Genomic DNA, 14,384 nt, shown 5'->3' with positions numbered 1-14,384 from the left:
CTGCATCGCGGAAACCAAAGTACAACAGGTACCTGATGGTCTTTCCTGGGTCGGCCTCGATGGTCCAGGTACAATGCAGGTTGTTGTCATAGGGAGCAGGGTAGCCGGGAGAGAGGATGCGCCCTGACGTGGCAGCATGGATATGACCACCACACTCCGCTGCGAGAGACAGGGAAACAGGAGGGGATTCACTCCAGGCCCACGGATTTCCATACAGCTCTTTTAATAACAAACCCCCAAACCATCACGTCCACATTATACACACAACCAAACAAAATCACATTCGTCCGTCTCCATCATTTGTTTCCTTTACTTATTCCCAAGCATCATACTGATGGAAAGACATTATCTGCTACGTAATTAAAGTCGAGAGTATAAAACAATGAAACACTTGGGTTATAATTCCAATAGTAATTCTGTGCAGACAGCCTCAGTAAAACAGTACCAGGAAATCGTCCTTTCCTACAGAAAACAAGAAACAACAAAAAGACATGCATATCTTGGAAATACATAAAAACCTACACTGCAGAGAGAGCAGAAGAACCCTGCCCTCTTCCGAAGCACCGTGGGGCTCCTGCTCTCAGGTATGCTTTTGTGTAGTGAGGAGGCCAACTTCCCAACTCACCTACACAGGAAGGCAGGGGCTTGTCCCACACTCTCCGGTCGCCACTCAGGCAGGTCAGACTGTTGCTGCCATGCATGGCATAGCCTGGGTTACAGCTGTACAGAACTACAGTGTCAGTAAAGTGGCCTTCATCTCGGATCCTATAGCCATAGTTAGGGATTCCTGGATCCTCACATTTTACTAGGTCAAAACCTGTGAGAAAGGAGGGGAAAGATTGAGTAGAAGTAACGGTAGACTGTAGGTTAGCATCAAATAAAGACGAGATGGTGTAGGTTATCAAATGCCTCCCGGAGCTTGGAAAGAAAAAGAAGACTGTGAGTTTAAAAAGGGAAAAACACAGGTGGGTCTCGAGTGGACTTATTTGGTAACCATGTGTCGTCTCGTGATGCTTGACAATTTTATTTGTTCTTATCTATTTACATAATTATACGGAGAGTCTCTTCTCCTAAGAGTTCCAAATTCTCGTCTGCTAATCTAGGTTGCCTGCCAGCATGCTGAATTCTCCAGTAAGCCTTAGAGCCTTGTCTCATGGAGCTGTAAGCTTTTCCTACTTCCACATTCCTTCTGTCAAGCTCAAACTCTCCAGAAGGAGGGACCAGCCATGCCTGTGTGGCACAGAGCCTGAAAGGCACTCTTCAGGGTCCTTACTGCCAGCGCTGACTGTAACCTACAGTCGTGACCCGCCCACCTTCACACCATCCTTCTCTATAACTGCAAGAGCTTAAGCGTCATGGGAAACTGAAAAGTTGTTCCTACTCACAGAAGGCAGGCTTGTGAATTTCCACCTGCCACACTGCTGTGGCATACAGTTAGGGGGGCTTCTGGGCAGCTAACTCCATGTGCAACGGAAATCCCAGAAATGAATCACTATAATGACTTCGCCAAACTTAGCTCTTAAACTCAAAGAAATAGATGACAGAAATGAAGATTTAGCTTCTGCAGTACTGAGAGCTGTATACTGCTTTTATGTGAGGCAATATATTACGGCCATCTGTGGAGACAGTCTTCCACTAACATTTCTCCCCTTGTATCCCGATGCAAATTTTGACCATTTTAAAAAGGAGAGCTGGGAACTTGATGTACCACATGGTCTGTTAACATTAACTTCCACCTAACTTTGACTTCTTCCTTTCAGAAAAAAAGAAAGAAAATAAAAAAAGAAAAGAAAAGGGGGGGAGGGAAAGAGAGAGAGAGAGAGAGAGAGAGGGAGGGAGGGAGGGAGGGAGGGAGGGAAGGAAGGAAGGAAGGAAGGAAGGAAGGAAGGAAGGAAGGAAGGAAGGATTTGTGATTTTTGATAGGTCGGCCTGCCAGACTTGCATTTGAGATGGTTTCCATGGAGGACAATATATCCATAAATTCGCAACATAATGCCACCCTGATGATCTCTGTATAATCAGGATTTGAGTTCTGCAGTTTTGTACAGGGGAGAGAAAATGACATGTGGTCATTTACACTCAAGTTGCTAACTCTCTTCCTAAAGTGTCCACCATAAAGTATTAGTCGTTACTAACTATGCCTTTACAATAACTCTGATCTATTTAAGAAATGCAAATACTGAAAAACCTTGGATTGTGACTAACTCATTCTGCGAGTCTTCTGCAAGATGAGCAAACATTTCTAACAAATTTTAACGTGATACACGAGCGATGTCTTCCGATACGAGTAGTACGTGCCGTCGAACGTCACGTGATCACAACTGAGCCCATGGTTCTTGAGATTCGCTTTGATCTACAAGTGCCTTGGATGACAAGTGTGTTTCTGGAATGAATTATGCTGGCAAACCAAGGTTTTATTGTAATTTTAACTCCAGTTGCCCAGAAGGAAAGAACATAAGAGAACATCAATTCCAGTGCAGAACAAAGGGGTATTTTAATTGCCACAAAGGGGAGGCAGGCGTTTAGGGGAAGGGTCTCAGGGCTCACGCAGATATTTGACTACTCTAATCTGACCACAGACAGCCAACACACCGGGGAGAAAGCAAGCCAGTATCCTGCTGAAGTTGCTTCTGACAGACAACCATGGGACAGAAGCGTCGCAAAAGGCTCTACACATTAATTAGCCTGTGCTTCTCCTTCTACAAAAGGGAAAACGGACCCGGAGTCTTCGTTGTTGTTGCTTTATGTGGTTCTTGGGTTGGAAGCGAGGGGATCTGAGCAGTGCTTTAAAGCAAGGCAGCAGGGTGTGAGGAACTGAGGACGGAACCAGCAAGGAGGTGCGGCCACGCCTAAGGAGGGCCCCGCTCCTTGTAACAGGTAGCGTCTCAGATGTTCCACTACTTTGAAGTCAAGTTAGGTATTTAAGTATCAAATGCTAGTGGAAGACAAAATTGAAAATATTCAGTAGACAAACAAGAGCCAGGGATCTTCACTGGCATCCACACCCTTGTGCCAGGACACCGGGTAAGCCAAGGAATCCATACGAGGAGTTGACAGCCTTCATGCTCAAGGACGTGCAGGGCTTATCAACGAAGAGCAAAGTCCGTGCAGGACAGCAGGCCCGGGAGACAGTTACGACCTCCTGTCCCGTGGAAATTCACACCTGGCGGGACACGAGCCTCCAACCTTTCAAGGAGCACCAGAAATCGGGATTCCTTTTCAGTTTACAACGATTGTTGAGTGATTAAATATTCTGAAAGTGGAGACATTTAAAATCCAGAATCAGATTGTTAAAGCCAGATGTCGGTAACACAAAGGACCAGATGGTTTATTGGCTTTTGGTGAAGGCTTTAATGGCACTCGGAATGGGAGAAAAAGTTGGCAGATCCATCTAATGTTTCTTAGATTTTTTTTTTAAATTTTTTTTTCAACATTTATTTATTTTTGGGACAGAGAGAGACAGAGCATGAACGGGGGAGGGGCAGAGAGAGAGGGAGACACAGAATCGGAAACAGGCTCCAGGCTCCGAGCCATCAGCCCAGAGCCTGACGCGGGGCTCGAACTCACGGACCGCGAGATCGTGACCTGGCTGAAGTCGGACGCTTAACCGACTGCGCCACCCAGGCGCCCCTCTTAGATTTTTTTTTTAAGTTTATTTATTTTGAGAGAGACAGAGACAGCACAAGTGGGGGAGGGACAGAGAGGGAAGGAGAGACAAAGAATCCCAAGCAGGTTCCATGCTGTCAGCGCAGAGTTCAACGTGGGGCTCGAACTCAGGAAACTGCGAGATCGTGACCTGAGCCAGAATCAAGAGTCGGACGCATACCTGACTGAGCCCCCCCAGACCCCCACCTAATGCTTCTAAAATAAGCTTTGAAACACAAGCACCTGCTGTGGAATACTAAGGCCTGGACGAGGAAACGGTCAAGCTTGCCTAGGACCTCCCATGATGAGGACCAGTTGCTTCTGGGTGACACAGAACTGTCTTGTTATAAAAGATTCCCTTGGCAGAGGTGTGTGTGCCCATGCTGATAAAGTAATGACATTGAACTTCCTGTGTGACTTGTGCACTTTCTCACGAGCTTCTAGTCTGCAGCTTTACAGACAAACCTCTACAACTAACCACTTGCGTTAAAACCTTTCTGGAGGAAGGTAAAAAAGAACATTAGAGGGCAAATAATAAAACAAGTAAAGATGTGCTAATAAAAAAGTCTGCCAAGCTTTCTTTGAGTTCATTTTTTTTTTTTTTGAGAAACGTTTGACAGCTTTTTCTATCATTTAATCTTGAATTAAAAAGAAAAAAAACAACACAACACATCCTATCACACAGTTGAGTCAAGTTGTCTCTGAAAGGGTAGTTGCTATCTCCAGTACCTGTGGTACTTGCTTTCTTACGGTGCCTTCTAGTAGCTTTTCAAAAGTTTGCTTATGTCTTCAACGGCATCATGAAATTCCTTATGTATAAAAAGTCCTGCACTCGATTACTAAGCACCCAAAGCCTCTAGGCCCATCCAACGTCATGATAGGAAATACATTCCTCTTCCCTGTCAGATAGTTGAAAAGTATTTGGACATTCCAGAATTCAGTTTTCCAATTTTCAGTCCACCAAAGAGAGCTTTGTTCACACAAAATGCCCCACATGATTTAATAGTTCATTTCCAGTTACAGGTGGAACCATAGACTTTATTCCTGGAGGAAGCATTGAAAGTAGTATTGACCAATGTCTTGAAACGGCTGGAGAAATCCTCAGAAACCCCACATTTCCCTCGCTGTTGGGACTGTTGGACTCAGCCTGTCCACAAGCACCGGAAACACATCCCCGCTCTGCTCTCTGTCCACAAACTGCTGAGTTCATTTCGACTGAGTTTGGCTTGCTTTGTGGTTAAGGAGTTGTAACATCATTGTACCTCTGAAAACATTTCAACACGGCTTTTAAACACCGGTGAACTCATAAGTTGCACTGATGTCTAACAGCAACATTCTGAAGCAGCAAAAAACTCCCTGATGAATTCCATGACTATTTCAGGAAAAAAAAATTTCCTGTGGTTAATCAAAACTACCTCAAAAAGTATTTTTAATATTTATCTTTAGATCTCAAAGATACTCCTCCAAAGAAGAGACATTTCCATTTTAATCTGAATCGGAAACACTTTATAATGACCAATCTTAATACTGCTAAAGGGTGATGACTTTAAAAATATGGAGAAGATGTCCCTTCCTGTCTTGGAGCCACCAGCCTGCACGAAATCAGTGTAGCAAATACTGGTTCTGTATATTCTTTTAGGCCACAGAACCTTTAAAAAAGATTAAAGCCAGTTATTTATTTCAAAACATTATCTATTAAGAGTTGTGATTGGTATTGAATTTATTTAGTAATTCCATTTGTGTCTGTTTCCTGTGATTTCTTCTGAGGTCATATAAGTAGCAAAGATGCTTTGGACTAAATGTTCCAGGGAAAACAGGCTGTAAACATCAGGCAGATGGAAATGACCTCTCCACATCTTTTACAGTATTTACCCAGTCTTAATATTTTTTAAGGATTAAATGGTATATATCTTGAGCATCTAACAAAATAATAGCATTATAAGAGACTTCCACTTAACTCTCAAGTATCTGGTCTAGTTTTTATCTTCCCCATAAAGCACGTGTGTGAGACAAGAATTTGCCCTGAATGAGGCCTGCAGTCATGAATTTCCCCAGCCTCTGTCTAAACAGCTTTTGAGAAGGTGCTTTCTCGTGTAGGCGAGCTTTGAGAACCACAACTGAGAAAGAAGCATATTCCTCATTCACAAATCTGATACCTTCTCCTACAAACAACTGAAAAAGCTGCAAATATTCACAGAATCCTGTCATCATTTAACTTTACCTGACAATTATTTCAATTTGAATAATGTACCTTTTGGTAAAAATCTCCTTAGTAATCTAAGAAAAGGTCGCCATGTGCAAAACCCAAAAAAACCAAAACCAAAAACAAACAAAACACACAAACACACAGAAAGGGACGTGGCTTTCACATTTGCTTTCAGTAAAAAGAAGTGCAGTAAAATGTTAGTTTGTGAGCATATTTTGTTCTGGAAACATGCTTGTCATCCAAAGCACTTGTGTATCAAAGTGAATCTCCAGAATCATTGGCTCAGTTGTGCTCGTGTGATGCTCAGAGGTAGGTACTAGTCATATTGCAAGGTATCGCTCGTGTATCGAGTTAAAAGGATTTGCAGTCATCTGGAAAGAAACGATGCTTGAGACCAGAGCGCTGTTTCAGGTTATTTTGGTGGTTCACTTGAAAAGTAAAGTTCACTGATGAAGAATTTCCTGAAATGTTTGGATTCCTGCTCTTAAACTCAAGTCTCATTATTTAAGAATGAAACTCTAGATGAAGTATGTGTACTTGCATTGGAGTTTTAAGTTATTATTTACAAAATTACACATCAGTGCTGGTTTTTACCTACAACTGTTCTTGGTTTCAAACTGATTTTTTTTCTATCAGCTAGTTTTTTTATCATTTATTTTCCCCCGATATTATTTTATGACTGATGTTATTTCATCATTATGGGAGATGATACTGAGAATTTCCCCCAAATAGCAGTGTTCAACAGGATGGTGAAAACGTTTGAACAGAAAAATGAACTCCTGAGCTCCAGAGTGAGATATCAAAAAGCCCGCTGAAGTCCGGAGTGAAAATCAGATAGCCAAAGTAGCTACTTCTCTGGAACCATCTTGGTTTTCACGAAATATGTCACTAACAAACCATAAAGTAAGGTAATCATAGCTAAGAATTCTTGCAGTCAATCCTAAAATATTTTGTAATTCTAAATATATTGTATAGACCCAAAATGAGCCATTAATGTGGAATATCCTCTGACCTCGCATGGAGTTTATACAGTGATTCAAGGTGTTAATACCAGTTCCGGGAGGGCTTCGTGAAGCACTTTGCACTGTCCGCCTTCTCCCTGATGTTTACCACTGCACACGGCTTGTGCCTGTTGAGACTATTTACAACTGAGGATGGGGACTTGGCAGCCACATCAGGGTCAGCATCTACACCAGGGCAGGGAAAGGGTGGGCCAAGGGCATTTTACTCTGTGTTAGTTTTTAAATGCATCCAACTGGTGAAGACGGTGGCAACTCATACACTGTGGTAAGAACTTATAATTAGCACATTGTCTAAATTTTTAAGACATGTTTACTATGACTATGAGGCAGGGAATTTGTTAGTTACTGTAAGTAGAAGTGAACAGAACAGGGCCCTCTTGTCCATGGTCTACTTACCTACACAGCAAAAAAAATAAGTATTTTGAAAACAGTAAGAGGGGTACATGGGTGGTTCAGTCGGTAAAGCATCTAACTTTGGCTCAGGTCATGACCTCATGGTTTGTGAGTTCGAGCCCCGCACTGGGCTCTTTGCTGTTAGCACAGAACTTGTTTTGGATCCTCTGTCCCTCTCTCTCTCTCTCTGTCCCTCTCCTGCTTGTGCTTTCTCTCTCTCTCAAATATAAACTTAAAAAAAAATATGATACTTGTTACAGCAAAGGTCTGTGGGAAGGTTGAGAGAGGCACAGAAGGAAAGAGGAAGGTGGGACACAACTTTGCAGAAGAGATAAAACTGAGCTGTTCCGGAAGGATAGTAGACATTGGCAGTTACAGAACCAGAAGAGAAGTCTCCAGATAAAGTCTTCATTATTATGTGGAGGTTTGGAAGAACATGGTGTATCCTGGGATGGAGAACAATTTCCGGTAGCATCTCACTGATGCTTTGCTGTAAAAAGCAGGGAAGGGCTATCCTGCAGCCGCGGGGAGTGCAGAGTGAGTCAGCCTGCAGTGCGATGTTGGTGGGGAAACAGGTGTGTGCACAAGGAAGTGACACACAGATATTTGTAGGTATTTGTATTTCAGAGAGAATCAGTGGCAATATGGAGTGCGGACTGGAGTGAGGGAATAAAACAGGAAACAATTAAAAGATGTTTCTCTAGCACTGAGGTCGGCTGCAGCAGTGGGATACAGGGTAGCGCACGGGGTAAAGTCACGTGTGTGTGCAAAACACTCAAACGTGTCAAACGTGTCATCATGCAAGGGGAGCCCGAGACGCAAGTAGAGGCAGCAGAGGGATGGCTGTGATGGAGAGGTGACACAAGGGAGAGAACAGAGCTCGCACGAGGGTTTTGAGGGAGAAGAGAAACATCACGTCGGGTCCTGATGTCATCTCATAACAAACCAGTGTATGATCCAGGAAAAGAAACCCTTTCATTAACACCTTCTTCTACAAATAACTACAAATAAACATGCTCTTAAGATATTTAGGGCACGAAGCAAGAAAGGCTTATGGAGCTTACTGTCCAATAGAGGAATCAGACACGATAAGGAGTAGCCACAGACCTTCATGAGCACATCAGCAACAGAAATATGGAAGCCATGGATGACACCACCACAACCCTAACAGCTGTCCCTCCCCATCTCTATTTTCTGTCACTTTTCTGCCTTTCCTGATTACTTTTGTGTTTTCGGGTGTTCACTACTTTTTATATTGGAGAGAATAGTAGGAGGAACACAGAATTTCTTTTTTTTTTTTTTTTTTTTTTTATTATTAGCACCATGCTCTAACCAAATGAGCTAACCAGCTGCCTCGGAATGCTTTGTTTTTTGTTTGTTTTTTTTTAATAGGAAGTTCTCTAAATTTTTATAAGTTTGGCTCCTATCATACAGGATTAAACTTACAGTCAGGCGGTTAATATTAGTATTTGTCTGGCATCACCATTCTGTACGTTCAGATTATCCAAGTCCTCTACATTTAAGTTTCAAGCAAAAATGTTGAAGTAAAAGAGTACTTTAATTGTAAATATAAGCTATTAATACTATTTTCATAAAATGTACTTTTCGTTATGATTTCTATGTGATGATGAAGCTAGTAATTTATATACAGTAGCTTAGTCTAGTAACACTTCATTGGATTGATAAAATACATTGGGAGTATAATATCCTAATATAATCTTTTCCTTTTTTGACCTAATATTAATGGGCATTAAAGTAAAAAAAAAAGATGATTTAGATAATTTTATTGAGAAAACATATCTGGAAAATCTCCTTCTCTTATCTACGGCATTAATTAATTAAATCATTTCTTTAACATCTTTTTATAGTGTCTACTGTACTTCAGATAATTTCCTAGGTACTGGAAATATAAAATTAATTGATCTCAGTCCTGGCTCACCAGGAGCTCACAATCTGTACAGAAAGACAAATAATATACAGCAGTGAACATCTTACATTTTAATGGGACATCCATTCAATACACACATATTAAACACTTAATTTATAATATATTTCACAAGATACTAAATCCTATTCAGTATACAGGCATAGCCTTGCCCTTTAGGGCCGACAGTTTAATTGGAAGTGTTCCTACTACATCACCAAGTGCTTAAGAAGAACAGAATGCACACACATTCTAGGAGGCAGCTGGAAGAGTTCACCAAGCTGGAGTCTTATGTCCTTCGTCAGGACTTCTGGGAAAACAGGATGCTAGTACAGGGCAACCCATTTATAGGCAGCCACACAGTATGAAATATGGCTGCTTCTAAATGAGCCACCTGTACTTTCCAAGGGGTGCACAGGTGACCGCAAGTAACACGCCATGCTTGATTGTGGATGCTTCTTTCGGTTTTACGAGTAAAAACAAACATACATACATACATATACACATTTATACGAAGGGATGTCCAGAAGTACAATGAAACAAGTTCAACCAACCATATATCACATTTAATTGACTACATAAAATGCAATTTGATTATTTTCAGAATATATTCCCTAATAGAATGGTAGCTTTTACATTTCTTATTTGCAGATTAAGAAGTAACTTCCTCTCTGAAAAATACTGTTTTCCACAGTGGGGTTGGGGTAGAGTTAGGAATAATATGTCTAAAAAAAACCTCAAGCATATTTTTATTTTAAATTCTGAAATTCACTAATTGCTTAAAATAACTTGACTATTCCAAGAATCTGATTCACTATTGTTGATTTCCTTAAAATTTAGCTGTGGGAGTTTGCAGTCCTGAAGAATCTTCATGGCCAAATACGAAGTTCAGAAGGAATGAAAACGCTAACAATTCACACTTAAACAATTTGATATCAAAACAGGGAAGAAGTTAAAGCTAGACTGAACACAGATCTCACTAGCTCGAGAAAATAAATATCAATATATAGAACCAAGACAAAGTGGCAAGTCAAAGTCTTCTACCAATATATTTATCAAAAATACCACAATTAAAATATATTTTGATCATATTACAATTGCATGTTTTTAAACCCCAAGACACAGTTTCAGCAATGTTTTAAGAAACTTGAGCATTCCTACCTAATTCAATTACGTAATTATCTTTAAAAAAATTTTTTTTAGGGGCGCCTGGGTGGCTTGGTCGGTTAAGCGTCCGACTTCAGCTCAGGTCATGATCTCATGGTCCGTGAGTTCGAGCCCCACGTCGGGCTCTGTGCTGACAGCTCAGAGCCTGGAGCCTGTTTCAGATTCTGTGTCTCCCTCTCTCTCTGCCCCTCCCCTGTTCATGCTCTGTCTCTCTCTGTCTGAAAAATAAATAAACGTTAAAAAAAATGTTTAAAAAAAAAAAAAAAATTTTTTTTTAATCTTCATTTTTGAGAGAGAGACAGACCGTGAGCAGGGGAGGGGCAGAGAGAGAGGGAGGCACAGAATCTGAAGCAGGATCCAGGCTCTGAGCTGTCAGCACAGAGCCCGACACGGGGCTCAAACCCACGAAGTGTGAGATCATGACCTGAGCTGAAGTTGTACTCTTAATCGACTGAGCCCCCCAGGCAACCCAAACTATGTAACTATTTTTAATGACAGAAAATTTTCAGATTTTTTTTTTGCCATATTGCTTATGAAAGTCTTGATCCGTGAAATGAAAATGGTGGGGAGAGTGGGGAACGGGAAAATAGGAACACATCGGTGAGTTATTTTTAAAACCATCATTTCTTGATAGTATGGAATTTTTAGCATATAATATTAATTCCCATGGTCTAAAACTTGATGTTTATATTTGCATATTATCTGCATATGGGAATATCATGATTAACAATGCATTTACTTTTTATTGTACTTTAATAGAGAACTATAAGTTGTGGTTAATTTATTGTTTTCCCCCATGGATCTCATGGTCTTCTTTCCACTTAGGAACAAAATAAATAGACGGGGCACTGATTCCAGATGCTTATTTCCATAAAGGTGATCATGAAAAGGAAGGGAGCATGGTACGGGTACCTACAGAACACATACTGTGCCACGCAATGCATGAGGCAGTTCTGTCCAGGACATCCCTTTTAATCCTGCAAATAATCTTAGAGAATGATTAATTACAGGATCCTAAGTAGGACAGACTGGAGAGTTTTGTTAGAGCCCAAGTAAATGGAGGTGCCCCAGACAAAGTCAGCTTCCTTGTAGAAACACGCAAGCCTGGCAGTTTAATGCACACAAGATTAAGGTGACGATTCTTGATACAGAGTGAGTTCCCCTTGGAGTGGCCCCTCACCTTCCCCTACTTGGTCCTGAGAGGAACCCCTCCCAAAGTTGGCTGTGTTCACCCTGGGCTCCTTCAGGCATTCTTGACAGGGCTACGAGGACTACCCAAGACACATCCTGATCAACTAGATAGGACTGTCTCTTCTTACTTGCCACCGAAGAGTCACTCCATTTGGCCAAGAGAATTGTACTGCATAACGAAAGAAGAGCATTTTGCAAAGTCCCATGGGGGACTTAATTCTTCTTTGCTCACGAAATAACTGTTACACTTTCTTTTCCCCGGAAAGGTTGTCCCCATTGGATCAAGAGACATGCCAGATTTACATGCAACCAAATGAACCTCACACTGATCTTCAAGAGATTATCCCGGAGGCAACTAGGGACATGGGTCCTGGTTCTGCGAACACGGCTCTTTCCTCTCCTCAGTCTGTGTATCTGATTCTTGGCAAAAGGGAAAAAAGAGAAGTGTGAGGAAAGCAAAGGTGCCCACGGGAACGTGTAAACACCCCAAGTCGAAGAAGCAGAATGGTTGGAAACAGAACGATGCCCACGGGAAGAGCTGCTGAGAACACCCTACGCCGAAGGCCAGGGGCCCAGGGGCACAAGGACTCACGGGAGATGGGAAATGAGGGACAACTGAGCTCTTCCAAACGATGTCCAGACTAAGTCCATTCTCAAGTTCACTTTCCTTTACCTCGTCCCACTTCTGTTTCCAAGTGATAAATATGGATGGTAATGCCTCTTTCTTCCTGCCCCCATGTTAGAGATTTTTATAAGAAAAAGTAAAAGATTTAACGGAACGCACTGAACTCTTCCTAAGTAAACTTTGTATAAATATAAGGGATTACCAACAACACTCAGATTTTTTGCTGCTGTTAGTATTCGTATGTTGTTATCTATATTATTCTACAACAAATAAATACAAAGTTATCGTCAAACCATATGCCAGAACGCACCCCCTCAAGCGATGTAGCCAGGCCATCAATTCCCAAGAAGCGACAGCCACAACCAGACCACTGCTGGCTTATCACGGCTTTAGGGGGTAAGGGTACCGTTCCTCATTTTCCACATCTCATTCTTCCAAAGAATGTCCGCGCGAGTGACCGCCACCCATCAGCCTAATTGTGACTTGCCAGAGCCAGCCGGGGCTCACTCAGCTTACTTCTGAGACCTTAGTAACAGGAACCACCTAACTGGAGACCTGCGTGCAGATACGACACTTGCTCATTCAGAGCTTTTACACACGTCCTGTGAAGGTGTATGATAAACACCATGAAGAGTTCATCTGCATTTAAGTTTTCGTTTTTCTTTTTTTGTTGCTTGAATTGAGTACTTCACTTTGTTTTGCATTTGGGTCTTCCTTTCCAGTGTGTACTGGGGCGTTTCCTGGCCGGATCACTCTTGACACCCAGGTGAGACTCATTCCTGTCACCATTCTGTCACCACCTCCTGCCCCCTGTATCCAGAGTAACTGCCTGACTGCATTGCTCATGTCCTCCAAATCATACCTGTCCTTTAAGACCAAATCCAGCCCATTCCTGTTAAGGCTCCCCTACCTAGCTCTCCTGAGTCCTCTGTCCTTCTTGAATTTCTTATGAATCCTGCTGCAAAATATGTGACCATTGGTGTGCCACAAGTTATTTATTCTTCTACGTCTTCCTGTGTGTAGTTTATTATTCCATCTAAAAACTTGCTCCTTGAAGACAGGGATGGGATAGTGAGTACTCTGTTTAGCACATTATCTAAGGAAGTTCAGAAGTGGGAATAGAAACACCCTAATGTATTCATGTTACTGAGTTTCACTGGTGGTTATATTAATTCCAACTTGTCAGTGACTGCTTTTAATTCAAATAAACTGTTAAGCTTCTAAAGATTTCCAAGTATTATTAAAATCAGGAAAATCACTGCTTATCTTTTGAGTATTCATACTAATTTTTTAAAAAAATTGGGAAGATTTAAAAGTAATATTCAATCAGAAATATCCATCCAGCTAATGAAGATTAAAAATGGGTACAACAAGATTACTTAACCAACTTTGAATGGGAGACACAGAGGTTCCTATTTTTCCATAAGCTGACTTTCCAAAGAGGGAGTCCCATCACATACTCAAGTGGAAATGTGTAATAACACATTTATATAATGAAATGGGTATTTCATAGATTTATTTCCATGGGATTATTGTATGAAATGCAATCAGAAGTCTTCAGCATTATGGACATAAAATGGTGTTATTTTGGTCACAGTGGATTCAGGTTGAAGATGCTCAAATGACCGATGACAGATATTTCAAGCATTTTTGATAGCCTGAAAACTGAACAGGTTTTGAGTACAAGTAGAAGATTTTCACTCATTTCCTGATGAATTATTTGTTCATTTGTACTTTTCATCAGAACCAATCTATTCTTTTAGATGTGGGAATTCATCTTTTACATGAAAAAAAAATCAGTTTCATGATTAAACATTCAAATTAATAAAGAGATAATAAACATGAATGAGCAATTTCTTAGCAATTATTTCGATTATCGTGCAGGGGCACAGATCAGTAAATACCTCTTCCAAAAGTTCCACTTCATACAGATCTTATTTCATACTGATGTGTGCTAACTACCTCTGGAAATTTCCACAAGAGACAGCTCTTCTATGAACATATCTGCTACCTCTTGGATTTTATTATTTGGCTCCTCAACTGATATTTTGCTGACCAAGATGTATAATGTATCAGATTTCAATAAATTAACCAAAGATGTAGAGAACCCCCTGGATACCTGACTCCAGATGGGTTTGCACTACGGTCAGACCTCACGACTGGAGCCTACAGGCCATGCGGCCGGGTGGGTCCATCAGCTGTGGACTAAGC

General features: G+C 41.3%; 1 protein-coding gene across 1 annotated transcript in view; it reads right to left on the bottom strand.

The window, feature by feature from the left end:
* Positions 1 to 14,384, bottom strand: part of CSMD1 (CUB and Sushi multiple domains 1) — a 1,672,960-nt gene that overhangs the window by 320,164 nt on the left and 1,338,412 nt on the right. The window contains exons 26-27 of the mRNA XM_047092364.1: positions 626 to 817; positions 33 to 159 (exon numbers count right to left, since the gene is read on the bottom strand). Coding sequence (XP_046948320.1) covers positions 33 to 159; positions 626 to 817 — 319 coding nt within the window. The remainder of the gene's footprint in view (positions 1 to 32; positions 160 to 625; positions 818 to 14,384) is intronic.

Source organism: Lynx rufus, unplaced genomic scaffold (genome assembly GCF_022079265.1).
Source record: "Lynx rufus isolate CCGP_SWC_20201006 ecotype Redwood Valley unplaced genomic scaffold, mLynRuf1.p SCAF_3, whole genome shotgun sequence".
Lineage (NCBI taxonomy): Eukaryota > Metazoa > Chordata > Mammalia > Carnivora > Felidae > Lynx > Lynx rufus.
This window is presented reverse-complemented; position numbering and strand designations above follow the sequence as displayed.